Consider the following 20,600-nt stretch of genomic DNA (forward strand, 5'->3'; position numbering starts at 1 on the left):
TCTTTCCTTCACTGCCAGTTGTAAACCAGATATTCTCTATGAAAGGCAACGCTGGGGCAGTGAGTCTACTACTATAGCCCAGACTGAACTATGGCATATTACTATTGAATGGATTTTCAAAAATTCTGTACATTCATTTGTGGTATCCGCAGTAAATTTTGAACAGACTTAGTCAAAATATTTTAGCAACTACAGGCTGGGTAATGAGGAAAATTTCGTACGGATATTGATTGTATAAGATCGATGAGACGCAATATTGATGAGAGAATAAATCCTCTGGACATAAACACTCTGGTGATTTCCATCTGCTGCCACATTTTTGTGAAATTTCTAACACACATCTATTTATTACTTTGATTAGAAGTATTAGATTAGAAGTACAAAACAGTTATGCAGAAACACGTTGACACAGTATTAATCTGAATGTCAGGGACTTCTCTAGAAACGCAGTGAGCTTTCTGATAAAATTGTCAGTCTGTTGTTTAAACACACTTTAACATCGCACAAGACTTTTAATGCTTTGGCTTCTCGTGACATACCTGCAAAATGAAATACATTCTTCAAAAGCGTGTTTAATCTCCACTGTCCTCCATGATTAAATATCCAAACTGAGACAAGCTGCCAGCCTCATACTGTTATGGTTCCACTGGCTTCCTGTGCTGGCTCCTTTTTTCTGTGCTCGCTCTCTCCCTCTTTCTTCACCTCCTCTCTAATGTGAGTGAGTGAACAGTGCCGGGGGGGGGGCGTGGCATCCTTCCACTGCCTGCTGTCGGTTGACTGGCACACCTGTTTCCCATCACTCATCAGACCTCCTTGTATTTAAGGATTGGGTCTACTGCCACTCATCTGCATGTCTCAGACGCCAACTTTCAGTATACTGCACAGCTGTTTGTTACAGCTGTGCAGTAACGGTCTAGACTCGGTGCTCAAGTTTTGTTTGTTCCAAGTCAGTGTTTCCAATACTTGCCTGCCATGTTTGCTGTCTTGCATCCTGTTCACTACCTCCCCCAGTTTTACTTTATCTGGATCAGAACACCGGAGCAACTATTCCCCTGCTTGCTTGACCCCTTATCAAAAGTCTTTCCTACATAATTATTTGGATGAATCCACAGTTCTGGTACAAATATGATTACTTATATACAGTCATGTGAAAAAAGTCAGGTTTCCAAGGTTTCTGGGCAGTATTGTGAAAAAAAAAAAAAGCACTTTAATAACTGATCATCAGCAAGTATGAGTGTCAAAACCTCTATGATAGCAGAAGTGTTGTCAGCTTGCTGTTCTTAAGCATTCAGGTGTGTGCTAATATAATGCCACAAAATTCCCAGGAGTGGACATTCCAGCAAATTCACCCCAAGGTCAGGCCTTACAATACTCCGGAATGGAAATTAGTTTACGCAACAGAACAATGATCCCAAGCACAGCAACAAATCTATAACAGCATGGCTGAAAAAGAAAAGACTCAGTGTGTAGCAATGGCCCATTTAAATGCTGTGGTGGAATCTAAGAGAGCTGTGCATAAACAAATGCCCAGAAACTTCACTGAACTGGGGCCCACAATTCCTTGACAACTATCCGAGAGACTGATAAAGTCATACAGAGAACAATTATTTCAAGTTACTGCTGCTGTAGGTGGTTCTATAGACTATTGAATTATGGGGTGTACCTGGTGTTTTTTACAGGACTGCACAGAGTCTTCCTTTTCCACATGACTGTACATAATTTAAATGGTAAAGAAAACCAAAGTATACTTGAAAAAAAGGCGTTGATACTTTTCTCCTGACATGCAGACATCAGTTGTTAGTTATATGTACCAGCAGTCAGAGCTGCCTATGAGATCTTTATGGTGGATTCCTTTGGACTGAACATCTGCAGCTGTGGATCGAGGCCAGTCAGCAACCGCTACACCCTGTGCTGGAAAGAAAAAGGGGAATAGTCACAGAAAACACAGGCAGGGAGACAGCAGCCCTGTAAAACACACCTGAGATTTATAACTAAATGTGCAGAAGTGAAAATGTATTATCAGAAAATATATACTGTAACACAAGCTGTAACCTATTTTCTGTGCCCTTTGCAGTGTTCTGTTATGCCTGTATTAAATTGCATGTATTAATTTGCAGTAGTGCCTCAGGGCCAACGAGGGCAACAGAGAAGGGTCCCTTTGTGTGCTGGGATCGTGGATGGTTTGGCGGCAATTGGCTGGTTAAAAGGAGCATTCTCCAGATGCCTCAGCAGTAATAGAGGCCTCTGTAAGCAGTGGTAATTCAATTGTGCCACATGATTTCTTGGTGAGTAATCTATAAATGGGCACTCAGAGAAAACAGCTTGGCATCCAGACCTAAAGAGCCAGAGGTAATGTAGTGGGGAGAGGGGCCGGATGAAGGGGTGTGAAAGAAGAGTAGAAATGCGATGTACAGCAAGATAAAAGTCCAGAAAAATATGAAAAGCAGAACAAAAACATCATTCATGCCGGGGAAGAAACCACAATAATAATAATAATAACAAAAAAAACTTAGAGCATAAAACTTTTCCATTGTTTTTGTGATGTGATGCATAGCATTAGCTTTGCAAATCAGAGCGGTCTCACTCACTCACCAGGCATGAGACATTAAAAAGGATGCGTGCACTCACACTGCTTTGCATTGCATTTGCATTGCTCTGACCCCGATCGTGTGTCGAGCCGTAGGGCTCCGACTGTGAGGGTTATGGTTGTGTGGATCTGGATTGTTCCAAGGGAAGTGAAGAAAGCTCGTTCTCAGGCAGCCAAAAAGCCTCCCACAACCCTCTTTCTCCAGGCACATTCAGAGTTTGACGAGGTTGTTCATTCATACAGCAAAGAGGAAAAACACAAACGTCGGTTGTGGAATTCTTTGCAAGTGAGCTATAGCGATGGCTCTTTGGACTTCCTGCAAGGAGTCTCATAACTGGGACTGTAATACTGATTATGGAACAGGATTATTTTTCCTACTAATTGAGGCTGGCATATCTAACAATTACAGTATATAACAACTACGGCAACACCAACAGGATTGCAGACTACAGGAGGATGGGTGGTGCTAATTTGCACCCAGTGTTAAACAAAAATGTGCGACTCCAAATGGACCAGGGGAGAGGAAAGAAAGGCACAGTTTCTATAGTAACCATTTTCAGGCAAAGTGGTTGTCTTTGCTCGCTCTCAGTTGTCTCTTGATTTGTTTTCTTTTTTTTTCTCTCTCTCAGCTTCCATTTCTGGGGGAAATTAACCACCAACGACTTTAGCAAATAAACAGCACAAAGGTGGACTGCATTTATTAGAATTAAAAAACAGGAGACAAGAGGTTCAGGTGTGAATTTAGATACACACACACACACACACACACACACACACACACACACACACACACACACACACACACACACACACAATGACACACAAAAATACTGAAAGACTGAAGTGGAGACATGAATAAAAGTGTTTTAATAGCACCATCATGGACGTGGTACAACTAAATCAAGACATGCAGCAGCACAACTATTCCTGCCCTATATTTCATATTTAATCTGCTGTGCTGGCGGATTTCTTGGCCCAGTGCACTGTGTAATCTTGTCAAAGGGCAGATGGCACTCTCACAGTGTCTGTCAGATCCCCTGGACTGGGATTGGGACAGAGGAGGAGGAAGAGGGTCCTCCAGCGGCCGCAGCACTAGGATCAGCAGGTTTGGCGGGCCAGCAGCAGCTTCGGCAGCATGCAAACCAACAGTTTCTCCTCCTTTTTAAAAAAAAATTCCTTTTCAAGGCTAAGCCCAGACCTAGAAATGACTTTTGCCACAGGACTTGACATTGGACACAACAGCAGGCTAGGATTAGGATTATCCGAGGATGCTATATAACGGGCTTGTCGTGTTCCTTCTTACTTTACACACAAAAAGCGCATACCTCTGAGATTGTCTCTATTTCTACACATCTCTGCTATTTCCCAAGTGTTAAACTTGCATTTGGTAGCTGTTCACAGGACCTCTCAGTAGGAAATCTAAAGTTCAAGTCAGTACAAGTGAAAAGCAGAAAACCTAAATAAAGAGCTCAGAGAGACAGAAAGCATGCATGGCTTATTGAAAGTGTTAAATTTACATTATAAAATTTTTTTACAATATCAAACATAGCAAGAATTTCCTGTGCATAAATGTTTGTTTGGACCCCTCGAAACGTCTCAGGGGTTTTAACCTGAAAGACTAAATCTGAGTAAAGACAGAAGTGGTCAAATCGACAGCAACGTCCATTCTGACCAGCTCAGCAACACCACAAGGCCTGAAAGATCACAGAAGAGAACTAAGGTGCATGATGACAGATGTATTTCCATGGTTAAGCACATTCATTGTCAAGGTCCAACATCAAGAGATGTCTTCATACAGAGGTGACACAGACAAACGAGCCACAGCAGGCGAAACACAAGAGAAACTGATGACAGGCACAAAAGGGATAAGATGGAGTTGATCGGTTTGTTCTGCCTTATTCAGTTACCACACTGCACAAACATTAGTGCTGAGAAACATCACTGACAAATACACAAACTGCATAAAAACGAAAGTGCAAACTGCAGAAGAAACTGCGATCAGCATAAAGTTTCACCCACAAGCTCAGCCTACCCTCACGTTCGCTAAAACCTGATGAAATGAACAGGTTGGTGTAAATACTTCTAATCTTTTTTTTTAATCAAGTGTTACAGCTCACAACTGAGAGCCAATGCAGTGTGTTTCTACAAACCAAACCTTTTAAACCTGCAGGAGGGTTTACAACAAGGTGCAAACCCCCGGTTACACACAAGAACGACCATAAAACATCTAACAGTCTGCTCGGCCGTGAAAAACATCCTCTGGACAGAAACCAAACTTGTACCAAGAGAAGGAGCAGCTCATGATCCAGAGCATACCACATAAACTGTCAAACATCGCAGAGGCAATGTTATGGCATGTGCACGTATGGCTGCTAGTGGAACCGTGCCACTGGTGTTTATTGATGATGTGACTGCTGATAGAAGCAGAAGCATGAACTGTGAAGTGTTCGGGGCTGCTTGGATTCATCCAAATCCTGCAAAAATAATTGGCCAGCGCTTCAGAGTGCAAATGGCCCAAAGCAATCTGCGAAAGGAACCCAAGAGTTTCTCGAGACAGAGAAATGGGAAATTGTTCAATGGCCACCTGACCTGAACCCAACAGAGCAGCTTTTCAAAAACTGAAGGCAGAGGCCCACAAACAAGACGCAACAAAAAGGTGGCTGCACTGAAGGCCTGGCAGAGCGTTTCCACGAGGAAACACAGCATTCGGTGATGTCCATGGTTATGGATATCAAACACTCATAATCGCAAAGGATTATTACCCGAGTATTAAAAAGAACTCTTATATTTAGGATTATTTTCGTTGGTCCAGTTACGTTTGAGTCTCTGAAAATGAAGGACTGTGTATAGAAATAGCTGTAATTCTGAAACAGTTAGACTGCAGCTGAAAGTTTGCACTTCCATCTTTATTGTTTGATTTAAAATTCACTGTACTGGCAAAATTAGAAAAACTGTTGATTATCCAAACTTAGACTTACTGTAACTGTATGTTTCCTGGTTTTGACACTTCATATGTGCTCATATGAATAGACTGACTTACAGAACACAAAAAACATGATTAACCAACCGGTTTCACCGCCTCTAAAGGCATGTTGGTTGAATCTGCAAACAGTAAAGGATAAAAAACATTAAAATCACTGTTCTGTTTATTATAAGGGTGAAGTTTCAGACCAGCAGGAGTCCTTATGAGTCCTCAGTTTGTCTTATCTCAAGAGAACACTGTGCACCAGCTTCCCTCCTGGTTTCAGCAATTTACAAGGCAGATTTATGTAACAGCCTAGCTAGCGCCGGCTTATATTCATAGAATAATGGAGACTTCCGTGAAGTTTTGACAGTCTAATTTGCATGGTGCAGACAGTCAAATTCGGCTGCGCCTCAACTCTCCTCCACCACAAAAACAATCTCACCTTCAATTACCAGACATCAGATGAGATGAGGGAGTGTGTGGTCCTGTGATTAGACCAGGGATGGTGGGAGGCAGGGAGGAAAGGAGAGAGACAGTGAGAGAAAGATGAATGGGTCCGTTGGTGTCCCGGAGCAGTGGAGAAGCCTGAGAATAAAACGGATGACTGAATGAATGGGACAGTAATGAAAAGAGGAGGAGGTGGTGGAGGGCAGAATGGAGGGGAAGGAACAGGACATTCAGAGTTGTTGGTCTGGTTGTTAAAAAGAATTGGAGAAGAGGATAAAATGAGCACAGTTGAGTCACAGGTGGAGACTTGTGGGCTATTGTGTCTGCCCGGCTCAGCGGGAAACAGATGGGTTTTAAAGGATTTTTAAAACTTTCATAAAAGTCTCACTCTGCTGTGAAATGACTCACACATTATACACTGTGCTCAGGAAGCTGTTAAACAAAGAATGTTTTTTAACTCACTGAGTAGATGACAGTGTAAGGAAAGACTCTGTGAACAGATTAGAGTGATAAGATATTACTGTGATCATTCAAGCAGGTTCACATGCCCACTCAAAGGGACACGCTAACCTCAGCTTACTTGTCACTGAGAGTTTACCTGAGGATGGAGAAGAAACAGGAGCACTGTCAGGTCTGAGAAATAAATCCTCATAGAGTGAAGCGAGAAGTAGTTTGTCTATTGGGTTTTGGTAGATTTCAGAAATTGGACATTTTCTTCTACCAAATAAAATATGCAATTTTATGCAGTAAAACAATAAAGCAGGCATGGACGTAAGAATCATTTGAGCTGTGAAAGCATTCAGCAGAGAGTCAGTGGTTCTCCAAACACTTACTTTCCTGTGCTCTGAATATTTCTGAGTCAGTCTGTCTCTATTTCTGCATCGTTTTATCATGAAAATGTCTTTATTTGAGGAAAACACACAGAAGGTAAATCAGGTTCCAGTTCAACATTTGCAGGAATATAGTGCAGCGAGGCCCACATTTAAATATTTATTCCCAACCTTGTTTGTAATCTGTGGCTTTCAGAGGCTGGATGATTGTTAACCTTAAAATTCCAAAGAGTTCATGCAGTTCCCCCAGTGTATTTCCCATCTTCCAACCTTCAAGCTACACTGAGCTAACTCACTGCTGCCTGTAGCTCAGTTTTTGGCATACAGATATGAAGATATCTGCAGCAAAACTAAGGAGCCGGTATCCTAAATATCAAACTAATATGAAATGAAAATGACCTTTAAAAGCTAAAGGTCTTTTAGAAACCTGAATCATCTTGAACTGCAGGATTATGTGTGCAGAACTGTGCAGATTCCACATTTAAAAAAAACAAAATTATATCGAAATTTGAAGTATACTCAGGTTTCAAAGCTCCTGCTCACACAAAGTGTGCAGAATAAAACCTTTACAGGAAAACTGCTGTTAACATTCCCATACTGTGGCAGAGAGAGGGAGAGAAAGACAGCAGAGGATGTAAAGAATAGCCAGGGGGTTTTGACTAAACATTTGCTTTGGCAGGCCGGGAGAAGAGGGGCGGTGCGCTGCTGGTCCCCTGACATGCATCCAGAGGAGCCCCTCTGTCTTCACCATAAATCTGAATGGAGTGGGAGTTATCATACTTTCCCCCAACTGTCCCCTCCCGGACTAAACCCTGCATTCCTCCCAGACACCGCTTTGCACAAACAAAGTAGCCAGTTCCCACCACTCAGCATTGGGAAAGGCGATGGTTTGTCATGGAAAAATCTAGAGGCATCTCAAGAGTCCTTTAGAAGCCTTTTTTTCTCCTTCTTCTTTTCCCCCACAAGACTCGGGGATGGATCAGATCTTTGCATGGTGGCTGCATTTTCTCTGTTTTTGGAAGGGAGGAGACTAATGTATGTTAGACATGTAGTTTGCAGAGTTACTGTGAAAGGGAAGGTGAATCATACGTGCATCAAAGCTTATGCAACGCTAGTTTTGAACCTTAATGGATTTAGAATTTAATCAAACCTTCAAAACACGCACATCCTGCATGACAGCACAAAGATGCAGGGGTGAACGGGTGTGAATCTGGAGGCCGGACGTTATAGAAAACCCTGGTAACACATTCCATACGGCCTCCTCCCTCAAAGGGAGTCTTTTGTGCTTACTGAAAGGCAGAGGGGGTTACAGGGTTTCTCCCTTTAGGGTGTCGAGAATAATACTCGCTCTCAAGACAATGACCTCACCCTGACTCTCTATGCATTTTTCTGCTGGAGACTCGAGGTCTACGTGCGGGACCCGGTTAGTGTCTATGTGGCCGTGGATGGGAGCGAGAGAAAGTCAAAGAGCCAGAAAGAGAAGCAGGAAGAGTTTGGTGAAGGATGGATTACCGGGGGGGAGGCGCTGCAGAGATCCTCAGGAGGGGAATATTTCTTTCTCCACTCTGATTGCCTCCCCCCCCCACCCCTCTCTCCCCCACACACTATTAAAATGATCTTTACATGACACTGTTGAAAGGCGGCGTTAATGCAAAGCACACACGCATGCAACTCCAGGCGCAGGGAGCGGTGGGCTTCGACAGGAAATTCTTTTACAGCCTTTCTGCTGACTAAGGCCTCTGAGTGGGAACAGGGTACGAAAGAATGTGATGTATATGGACTCTGTGTTATTTGAGGTCCAGTTAGGGCAGCATATGCTCAACCCATTACCACAGTGCTGTCAGTCTGCTGGTTTCAGCATAAAACAGCATCATTATTATTATTAATAATAATAATATAAAAGAAATAGGCAGGTAAACATGGTCAAGTCTTTTAGGTGACTCTGTCCTTGGGAGCCAGCTGTAAGCACCACAAACACACATCTAGGGTCATTCATGTATGGCCCCTCCTGCTATAAAGAGCTGAATGTGATTTGCCTAATCTTTCTTTATTATATCCATCAACACAGCCGCAGGAGACCAAGGTTCAAGGTTGTGTTTATCCATGCTTAAAATCTGAAAATCTGAAATGGAGATTCATCACCAGTCCCCCACCATGACCACACCCACCATACAGACACAGGCAGACAGTAGCCATCTTTTCAGACAGCATCCATGTTGCAGAGGCAGCACGCTGTACAGGTGTCCCTCCACTGTGACCTACATTAGCCCAGCAGATGCCACCACAAGCACCCACCAAAGCGTTTCACTGACAGCCCCCTCGGGGCATCCGGGAAGGGGGAGGGTGTCAAATTAGATGAGACTGTGTGTGAAAAATGCAAGAAGGAAAACTACTAATGCAACTGATGATAAAAACATCGGTGTGTGTCTGAAACGTGGCTGATCCGTGTGTGAGATGGATGCTGCAGCTGAAAGAAAAGGAGTGGCAGCTTGTGACTAAAACTGTCTAAATGGAGCAACAGCGCCATCAGGTGGCAGGGCTGGTCGTTGCAAACATATGCTCTTGCTGTAGCGTATATGCCAGAACTGAAGGTTTTCCAACCCTAAAGGCTAAATATGAAATTATTTACCAGCCACATTCAAATTTGTGATCATTTTTCACCCATGTTTTCCTCCAAATTTTAGAAATCTTTGAGTTCACATTCAGTTATTTGTATTCTTATTTTCACATCATAGCAGCGCTCTTCTGTAAAGTCCACAGATGGCTCCGTTATTCCTCAGAGTAAGAACACCTGCTCGAACATACCTGCAACTCTCAGGTGTTATTAGGAAGCTTTAATTATTTCTCCATACCTCTGGACGTCTTAATATTACGCATTTATTTAAATAACGGCCAAAGAACTTGGACCAAAAAAGATTAGAAAAAAGTACAGTGAAAGAGGTCAAACCTATCTGCTGATGTGCTGGGATTTTCCCACACAACCAACTCTGGGGTTGGTCTGAAAACAGAGAAAATATCAAGCGGTTGCCTTGTTGATGTCAGTGGTCAGAGGCCTTGAGCTGATAGGAAGGTAACAGTAACTCAAATAACCACTCGTTACACCCAAGGTCTGCATGCGAGTATCACTGGTTGCCAGTCCTGTCAGCTCTGAGCAGGAAAGTGATGCTAAAACTCACAGACTCACCAAAACTGGACCAGAGATTAGAAAAATGTTGCGTGGCCTGATGAGTCTCAGTTTCTGCTGTGAATTTCAGATGGTAGAGTCACAATTTGGTGTAAACATCCACCCTGCCTGCTATTAACAACTCAGGCTTCTGATGTTGGTTTAACGCTGTGGGGACTTTGGTTCGCTTGGTACCAAACATCATTTGAACACCACAGCCTGCCTCTACCAGCAAAGTGCACCTAATTATGTAGGCAGTGAATGTATGAACAGACGTACATTTAAACCTCTAGAAGTAGTTTAACAGCTTTTCGCATCATTTTTGATTTTTTCATCTTAAATCCAAATTTGTCCTGACAAAGACACTAATATAAGCACTTTTGTAGTAGCCAAATTTTTACAAATTAAACTGCAAAATTCTAGTGGAAACTTAAAAGTATCTCCACATATTGTGCATTTTAAACGTTTTTCTTGTCGTCCTGCAGTATGCCGTTAAGCAAGACACGGAGCTCGTTAGCCATGAATCCTTTAATGACAGAGATCACCTGGAAAATAAAGTGAAATAACTGACGTTAAACAAAAAGAAGTCGACAGCTCTGATTAGTTCAACGTGTGATTCTGAAGGGAACACGCAGCCGAGTTATATACATGCAACACATCGTCAAAACCTGAAGAACAGCCAAAACGAAACTAAACATACAACTCAACAGTGACCATCTGCACAATGTTTTGCATAATGTTATTGCACAGACATGCAATCTAAAGCACATAATACAATAATTAAGCATTTCTTGTAGTATAAATATTACACCTCTAGGCTTATTTTTCCTCAATACGTTACAGATGATGGATAAGGAAATTGGAAAAGCGTGGAGCGTGTTCACTTCACCCTTTCTTCTACTTGGCACACTGCCTGCTGAGCCATTTTGTTCTGACGATGGACCAACGAAGACAAAAAAAAATCAAAAATCAAAAATCATAGGATTGTTGTTCTGACTGAACCTGCGAGCTTTCCTCAAATTCAAACCAAAGCATCTGGAATCACAATACCAGAACCGGTCTGAACTCTCTTTATTGGGTCAACTGTGACTGTTCTCTTAACAAACTCCCTCTACCCACATATGACAAACAGATAAACAACTTATAACTACTTGAAAATGACAGACACCAACACAAATCTTGTATATCTGAATCAATCACGCGACGAGGAGAGAGGGAATAACGACACGTCAGCTGGTTGTGTTTCAGATGGTGTCACAAAAACATTTGGATTACATCATCACACTACTGTGTGTTTTACAAGGCCGTACACCAAGCGTCGGGAGTGAGTCCAAAATGAAAAGCAATCTGAAGGAAACGAAAAAAGGCCAAAATATTTTTTACATTTTGAAGATTCACTTGCATAAAACAGATGAGAAAGAAAAGTGTCATCATTCATGATCACTCAAATAGGAAAAAAAAGAAAGAAGAAAAAGTCAGGTTTAAAGTGTTTCATCTTAGAAAGGAGACAAGCAGCATTACAGTTTATGGCTATTTCGCAGCCAGCATTTAAATCATCGCCTGGAAATACACTCGCAACATATACAAGATGAATTTTATGTGATAAAGAAAGTAAAGAGAAACAGCTCCTCCCCGGCTGCTGCAGTGAAACCCTTCACATTCCGACTCGCCCTCGAGCTTTAAGGTCAGAATGATTACAACCTGTCCTACGCTAGTGTCATACACTCTCTAAAGTGAGAAGTTACTCCAAGAAATAGCCAAGAGTCATTTCCCTCGCTAGAGGCCTACAGCTGACAGAGCACTCTAATTCTTATTGCCTTGGTCTTCCCGTTGCGCTTTTCAACAGGTTTACCAATATGGTACAAACCCGCCAGAAAAAAAATCCCCCACTGACAATCATGACATGGTGACAGAGTGGACAAAGAGTTAAAACACATTAAGCATGGTTCGTCTGCAGAGAACTAGCTTTAATGGCGGGACGGGGTTCGTGTAGCCGAGGCACTCACTCCCAGTTCTCCCAGTCTTCATCCAGCTGGTGAGAGGAGGAGGGGAAAAAAAGTGAGCAGAATGTACACAACATGAATTATTCATATAGATCCCCCCATGAAAAAAAAAACTCCACTAACCTCTCCAGATGCTTCGATTTTAGAGAGAGCCATCTGGACCTCTTCTTCCGTCATGTCCAGGTCAAAGTCTTTCTCCCAGTCCTCGCTCACATCGGTGCTCGAGCCTGGAGATGGAGGAGAGAGACACAACAAGTTGGGACTTTATGACCTTGACTCTGCGGCTTCTTCTAAGCCTATTAAGTGGAAAACTCATAAACACATCCCTGAACCTAATCCTGTTTCGATTCAACTGGAACAGTAAGACCAACTGCCTCAGGTCATCGCACCTTTCTTGCCGTTCTTGGAGGGCGTAGACTTCCCGCTGTCAGAGTTGAGCTCAAAAACTCTCAGGTCCTGTGGTCCATCTTCTTTTGAGTTTTCCGGTTTTGAGGCCGGGGCTCGCGCTGACACCCCGTCAGCTGTGACCTCGGGCTGGGTAACGGCCTCCACTTGAGCTTCAGGAGGTAAGTCACTGTTTCCGGGCCTCTGCTCGTCTTGCGTCTTGTTTACAACATCCTCCAAGCTGGCCTCTGTCAGTTTCTCTGTCAGTTTCTCTGCCAGCTCTGCGGTTACGGGCTCTGGCCGCACTTCTACCTGAGTTGGCAGACTGACGCTGTCGCTGCTGACCGAGTAGGTGGTTTCACGCTCTTCGCTCGGGGACAGGACGGGACTCAGCACAGCGGCCCCTGTAGGAACTGTTAGGTTGCTGCTGTCCAACGGGGGCCTGAGGTTGAGTTGAGATGACGACGTGGCACCAAGGAAGTCATCTGACAATAAACGCAGGAGCCAGTGTGAGTGAAAGTGTTTCAAAGCAAAGCTGGCAGATAACCATTAAATCTCCCGAACATACCCTCCTCCTCTTCCTCCCAGCCCAGCGTCTCTGTGTGCGCACTTTGCTCTGCTCTCTGCTTCAGCGCCAACCTCCTCGCCTCCTCCTAGATAACACAGAAAAACAAAAGCTTCTATAGTCTCAATATCTGTGAATCATAGACCCATTAAAAATTCAAGTCTTTATATGTCTGTCCCAAGCAGCATCCATCCATCCCAAAAAACAGAGCCAGTGTCAATTGCCACCATCTACAGTTCTTCTAATCGCCATCTGAGGCTCCAAAAGTACATTGGCCCCCAAAGCGTCTCAGCTTTAGAGCATTAAAAAGCAGCATTTAGAAGCTGGCACAAAAAGTGAATGTTCCCTTCATTTAAAAAAAAAAAAAAAAGGAAAGCCACTTTGATCGACAGCTAACCCCTAACCCTTTTCAGATCTTTTTAATGGACGTATCTGATTAATCTTACGGCTGTGCAGTTCAGACCATACAAGAAGTTTGTGTTTCAGGTGCTATTTGCTAAGTTAAATTCTAGTAATTACTTAGCGCTAATTAGCCGATATATGTCTGATGTGACCATTCAGTTTATTAATGCAGCGTAGCTAACTGAGGTTGCTAGCATCAGCTAAGTTTGGGGTTGTTCAGATGAGCAGATCTCATGTTTCACCATGAGTGACAAACCCCGAGGACATTCAATCACATGAACACAGCCAAGTACCAGTTCTTTAGTTTAACCTTAAACTCAACTTTAACCTAATAAACCTCAAACAGGACTTGTACTTAGTGTAAAACTGTGACCAGCTTAAAGTTTGTATTGCTCTGATGATTTAAAACTCACATTGGCTCCAACATAATCAGACATGATTTAATTTTTAAATGTACTGATTGTATTTGCCTTCCTTTTGCAAATGTCTTTAAAACAGTTTGGATGTGCAATTTTTGAGAAAACTGCAATCAACAATCTGCTCTAATGTTAGCGCCTCTCATAAATAAATTATTGTGTTTGATACATAAAAGTACTCTTTACTGCCGCAGCCTTTATTTCCATAATAATGTGTTGAATAACAACTTTAATGGGAAGAGGAGAACGTCTTCTCCGTTTGGGGAAAAAAAACAACAACAACATCATAATAGAAATGCACACGGGGTAATTAGGCGTTAAAAGCATAATTCCTATTTCACACTGAGAGCAACGTGCACAAAGAATACAAAGAGGCACCAACGGGAATGCTGCTGTTATTCAGCAAATCTCGTCTCCTGTGAGTTCGTGTCAGTGTGAAGAAATCATAATGACAAGAAAACACCACAAATATCCTCCCGCCCAAACACAGACCGTGTTACTGGATTAGCTTTCACATTTGGAAAAGAAAATTTCATTCAATAGTTCTTTGTGTATGTGGCTCATTTTAAGGTTGCTGTTTGAGCACGTTGGTAAACCTCCTAGAAAAGTCCAAAAACTGGCCAGCAGGTGGCACCCAAGACAAAATATTTAAGTTGCATGAAAGATGTGTGTACCCGGTATATAGGAAAAAAGAAAATCATATGAAACGGCAGGTTTACCTGATCCAGCTGGAAGACTTTGTAGAAATATCTGTGCCAGAACTCAGAATGTGCTACGGCTGCTGGCACCTGCACAAAAGAGACAAAGTTCTTATCTTCTTTATTTATTCAAAAGGAGACGAGGAGCAAACGTTCGAAGAGAGCAACAAGTGATACCATTTTGGTATAAAGCGCTCGTATAGAGGGACTGTTGACCAAAAGCTCAGAGATTTCGCCTTTCTTATCGTCCAGGCTGAAGGTGGACAGCCAGCTCTCAAACTGTTCAGGGGGGCCTGACAAAGAAAAAACAACATTTCATTATTTAGATGATTTTAAGGAGGACTCCAGTAAATCTGATCAAAAGATTGCAATATATAGCCTAAAGATTTTATTGACCCCACAAAAGGTAAATACAGGTCTCTCAGAGGTATAAGAGAAAACAAAACACACATTCAAAGTAACCAAAACACTACATCAATACGTCTGCCAACAAATAAAACACACTCAGCAGCCAATTTGTTAGGCAAATCTGTTCAAATGCTTCTTACTACAAATATCTAATCAGCCAATGACGTGGATGGGGATCAAAGGGGATTTAAGTGACTTTAAATGTGGCATGTTTGTTGGTGCCAGATGGGCTGGTATAAATATTTCAGAATACGCTGATCTGCTGGGATTTTCCAATCCAACCATCTCTAAAGTTCACAGAGAATGGCCCAAAAAAGGAGAAAATATCCAATAAGTGTAATTTCTCTGGGAGAGAACGTCCTGTTGATGCCAGGGGTCAGAGAAGAATGGTCAGACTGCTTTGAGCTGATAATAACTCATTACAAAAAATATATATATATACACAACAGCATCTCAGGATCACGCTGATGTGATGCTATTATGTCAATATGGACCAAAGCGTGCGAGGAATGTTTACAGCACTTGTTTGAATCTATGCTCCAAAGAGTTCTGAAGGCTAAAGAGGCTCCAACCCAATAGCAAGGTGTACCTAATGAAGTGTCGACTGTAAATGTCTGCAACAGAACACCGGTTGCAGACCTTCACAGATCAACCAGTTGATCATGATTTTTCTTACCATCTGGCTCGTTGCAGTATGTTGCTGGGTCAGCCTGCAAACTGTAGAGACGTGCCTGCAGGAAACAACAAACGCTGAATGGAGATCGTGTAGTTTCCACATGCACATCATGTGCTCACTTTTTGCAGTTTGATAACACAACAGAGACTAAAACTGAAGACGGACTCTGTACTTGATAAACGCAACGTGAAGCATTTTCTTCAAAGATTTTCAGCAAAAAGCTTTTTGCTCTCTCTTCGTCTCACACAAAATTCTGTGCTCCAGCTTTAACAAGTTAATTTACCAGGTCTATCTGTATCATGCAACCTTAGTCTGTCTATATTCACCATATGTGGTAACTTCTATTTCCAAAACAGTCCTATGAAAGTGGCCAAAACATTATCAGGAGCAAAACTTGTTGAAAATGGGCAAAAGGCAGAGAGGGTGGAGATGTAGATACATAGCAGGAATTGGAAAATGGCAAGAAAGAGGTCAATATTCAGAGGATCTCTCCCCTCCACAATCCCTTGAAGAGAACATTATCATGATAGTGTTCCAATCAATTTACGCCACTCTATGCAGCTCCAGTAATACTTGTGCCCAGAGCATTTAAGAACAGGATTTAGGGAGTCTCTCAGTGTTAATATAATTTAGTCTGAAGGAGAACAACTCAGTCTGTTAGTGATCCTCCATCCAGCTAGAGACCAAAATTAAAAATACTAAGTTCAGTCTCAGCAAAAATGATAGTGTAAACTCAACTGCACCCACTGCTTGTGGAGCTGGGCCTCCATAAGGATAATTAACAGCTGGGTGAGTCAGGTCAGGATGTTGTCCAAAGTCTTTCCTCTCATGTATCATGTCCTGTTCTCATTGTTCGATCTTCAAAACCTATTGTTTTATTCTCAGAGCTAATGTCACAAAAAAGTTTCCTTTGACTGTACTGTGAGCATCAGATTTAGGAAACAATAATGAGGCCCTGTGAAGAACTGAAACTGCAGATTTCAACCAAAATCTCAACTGTTACCAAAACCATTAAACAGCCTTTGATGCCTAGACCTAAACAAGTGAGAAAAGGTGCAAACAGCATGATGCATTCGGACCTCATGTGTGTTTAGCCATTTTTAACTAATGAATTAACGGCCGTGCTAATACAAACACTTTAATACTCACTTTTGAACTGTCATAAACTTCTGTGGTTCCTGCTGGTGTTGCCACCAGCGTGATTACATCACAGTCAATAGTTTTATCAGGAGGTGGAGCAAGCGTGTCTGATATTACGCCTAAGAAACTAGAGAGGCTCTTCTTCACTTTTTCTGTAGTCTCAGTGGAACCTTCCACCTAAAAAGCAGAATAAATACACAATCGATCTGCATGTAAGCAGGCATTTGGGAGATATTCATAAAAGACACGACGCAGTTAAAGCCTAATACTTACTGCAAGTTTGTTTCTGACGGCAGTGGCCGTAGCTGCAATTGAGCAGGCTGTATCATGCTGCACCACAGTGGAGAACTCAGTCAGGTCTCGCTTTATGAATTCTAAGGCTTCAGATGACTGTAAAGAAAAGGACAAAGATCAAAATCCAGATTCAACCTTATCATATCTCTCAGGAAATTGCTGCTTCAGCCTATCAAAGTCATAAGCGGCGATACACCAAGATGGTGGCAAAATTCTTAAAAATATGAGTTGGTCTTTTGTTTAATTACTCTAAAGAAATCATTTATTTGGAACCATTTCATCTTTTTGTATCCGAGTTGATCTAAACTGAGTGGTGGTACAATGCTACCGAGTATGAAATTTAAAATAAAAGATCATGTTTTTTTTCTTCAGCTTTTACAGCAACATTTTTTATTAAGGAAAAAGGAGAAACTGTTGAAACTGTTGCAGTAAAGTGAGTTTTTAAACGTATACTGATATGACATTCAAATGCTGGCTGACACAACCCTGTTGCTTTATATAACTCATTTCTTCTATAAAACGGTGCCCCTGTCTTCATCTCTCCTCTCACATCCTGTCCAACAGGGAATGTTGACAACAGTTTGGTTTTTTTGTGAAGCACCATAATAAAAGTACTGCTGAGTGTCTCCTTGTCCACTTACAGTACAGGCGCTAGAAGGAGCCAAAATGAATGCCTACAGACTGAAAACATATTACATCCATTAGTGGTTCTGAAACTGTGGAGCACATAACTACAACTCGTAAAGGTGTGAACAACATCCACTCATGACAGGAATGAATGTCAAGGGAATTTGGGACTTTAATGATTTCTTTGAACTGTTCATTTTCCAGGGTGGAACGATCGTACACCATACAGCTTTAATGACTTTGAATTTATTTTGGGGCTTTCTCTAATCCGCACAGGGCCAAAAGTATCCATATAGGCTAAAAGATTTAAGTGACTGTTTGTATACATTTAAATAAATGGTGCAGAAGGTTCTATAATATCTGACAAGTCCTATGCATGTTTAACTTCATTAGTCATCATTATTGTTTCTCTTTGCCTTCATAAGGAATGTTTGGCAGATGTCACTGGAAAGGCCAATACTCAGAACAATGGGAAAGTCCAAAGAACTCAGTGAAGATCTAAGAAGAATTGTAGATTCACACAAATCAGGAAGATCTCTTGGAGACATTTCTAATCAACTGCAGACTCCAAGATCATCAGTGCAAACAACTGTACTTAAGTAAAAGTCATTCCTTTGTGTCCAGAAGACCCAAACTGTCATCTTCAGGTGAGTGAAAATTGATTAGCATATTCAAGAACAACCCAGAACCACCAAGGCTCAGATGCTCAAACCTGCCATGAACTGGGAACTGCTGGAACCTCAGTGTCACTGTCCATCGCAAAGCTAGTTTTACGTCGCCATAGACTGAGGTACCAAGAAAAGAGCCCCACCTCCAAAACCTATACCTTGAAGCGTGTCAAAACAAAGATTGAGCTGTTCGGTCACAATGACAAGAGGTACGTTTGGAGAAGTAACAATGAGGTATTCAACCGGAACAGCCTGTCAAGCGTGGTGGTAGCATTGCAGATGGAATAATTAGGACGTAGAACTAATTCCAAATTCTCCAAATCAGCAGCTTGACGGTTGAAGCTTGGACACAACTGGTTGTTCCAACAGAAAAAATGATCCAAAAACACAACAAAACAGCCTTTGAAACAGCCTAAAACAGACTAACTTTGAGCTTCCAAAATTCCTCACCATGTTGAAAATTTGTGGACTGTTGTTAAAAGCCAGATCTACACCAAGAAACCAACCAATTTATACTAAATCCACCAAGAAGAGTGGTTAAATATCCACCTGCAATTATCAGAAGCTTGTCTATGTGTGCCAAAAGCATCTGGTCAAGGTGTAACTTTCTAAGTGACATCTAACCAAATATTATTGGGGGGTATACTTTTGATCCCATGTGGATTAGAGAAAATCCCAAATAAATTCAAACTTGTGCATCCAACACTTGTTTGCTGTACAATCACTCCACCCTGGGAAAAAGAACAGTTTAAAGAAGTCGTTATAAGCCTAAAATTACCAAAATATTCATGATAAATGGATGGAAATTCTGACCACAACTGTCTATTCTGCTAAAAACGCAACTTTGGTTATTTGGTATAAAAAAGGATTCAATCATTAAATTGTGAGGCATGAATTTGAATGGGTTTCTGAAGGAGAATATGCCAGAGAAAGTGCGAAAGCAACAGGTTTACATAATTCTTCTGAAAATTGCAGTAGTGCTAAGAAACCACATGCTTTGCCCAAAATCTGGTTTAGAGCAGATGCTTGTGACATGCGTATTTCTCTGCCACACAGTTCCACATTTATACCACTGAGATTTATTTTGTGGATCAGCATCCAACCTCAAAACACTTTAAAACTGTGCCCCTCGAAGGCACTAAGAAAAACTGAGAAACAGCTGGCACTGTTACTCAGCAATGACTCTATGAAAATGTGTTGTCTGGTGTATTTTGGCTCTTCCTCTTTATTAAAACCTCAAAATATTTCATAATATTCCTGAGCATTAACATAAACAAAGGCTTACTAACTGTCATAATGTGGAAGTCTTTTGGTTTGACATCATTACCTTGTCTTTGACGGCCTGGAAGCTCTGCTGCAGCCAGCCTCCCCACCAGCCTTCTCTGTGACCACGCACATAAATCCAGAAAGAGAAGAGGAAATATTAACAATCAGCACCAAAGCTTTTCATTTACAGTCTGTTCGCAATCGATCAAAGGATCTGAGTTTGAGATTCTCAAGGATTCCAGAAACACACGCAGCTTTGACAGATAACGAGTAAGCTAACGTCAGCTCTGCTAGATTAAATGTTCGAATAAGTCACGAAGTGAATTTCAACGCTAAATATGATCACTAAGCGTAAAAATGATGAGTCAACACAGCCCAGAGTTTCTCACTGCGTGATTTAAAAAGATAAACAGCAAAAGCTAACTAGCATATGCTAACGCTAGCCAGGCTGTGTTTTGGTAAACAAACGCACTTCCTGAAAAGATTCCGAGAGCTTTACACGCTAGAGTTAACGCAAAGTAAACACACTATATCTGGTTAGATACACGACACAATGAGACATAAAACAAATGCATGACACCATCGCTCTTTGTAAGATTAAAGTGTAAAAGTTAAAATAATTTGCGACTTCACTCTCACCCTTCAGCCATCTTCACACGATGACATCATCAGTATTTACTGAACTCTCACCCCGACAGCGTGGCTTAAAAAAAAAAAAAAAAAAAGAGTAGAAGAAAACACAGACTTTAATGACTTCTCATCTACAGCATACCAATGTCCACATCACATTCTCAATTAAATAAACCCATTAAAAACCAATGTTTGGTTTTATAAACAACTATTTTAGTTTCTGTGTCCTGTCTACGGTGGCTGCAGAGGACCAAACAGTTCGGGAGCGCGTATGATCAGTTTCTCTTCGCATGTATTTCGGCATACCTGCAATAATGAGGTAAATACAATAGCACAGAATCAAATCACAAGTTGACAGAAACTGTTTAACGTAAATTACCGTTACTATAAATGTTTTAAGCCGTGTTTTTACAGTAAAAAGCATCGTGAAA

The 20,600-nt window shown here is 41.7% G+C and overlaps 1 protein-coding gene across 1 annotated transcript; it reads right to left on the reverse strand.

The window, feature by feature from the left end:
• Window positions 1–10,502: 10,502 nt before the first annotated feature.
• bsdc1 (BSD domain containing 1) lies at window positions 10,503–20,242 on the reverse strand. The gene is made up of 11 exons (XM_005738936.2): window positions 20,179–20,242; window positions 19,601–19,655; window positions 16,958–17,074; window positions 16,694–16,861; window positions 15,545–15,599; window positions 14,638–14,753; window positions 14,482–14,550; window positions 12,948–13,032; window positions 12,385–12,864; window positions 12,119–12,222; window positions 10,503–12,024 (listed from the first exon to the last, which is right to left on the reverse strand). Exons 1-11 carry the CDS (start codon window positions 20,187–20,189, stop codon window positions 11,995–11,997), a joined length of 1,290 nt encoding a protein of 429 aa, XP_005738993.1. The 5' UTR covers window positions 20,190–20,242; the 3' UTR covers window positions 10,503–11,994.
• Between the last annotated feature and the right edge of the window lie 358 nt (window positions 20,243–20,600).

The sequence above is a fragment of the Pundamilia nyererei genome, unplaced genomic scaffold, assembly GCF_000239375.1.
Source record: "Pundamilia nyererei isolate P.nyererei 1_Seehausen unplaced genomic scaffold, PunNye1.0 scaffold00088, whole genome shotgun sequence".
In the NCBI taxonomy this organism is placed as follows: domain Eukaryota; kingdom Metazoa; phylum Chordata; class Actinopteri; order Cichliformes; family Cichlidae; genus Pundamilia; species Pundamilia nyererei.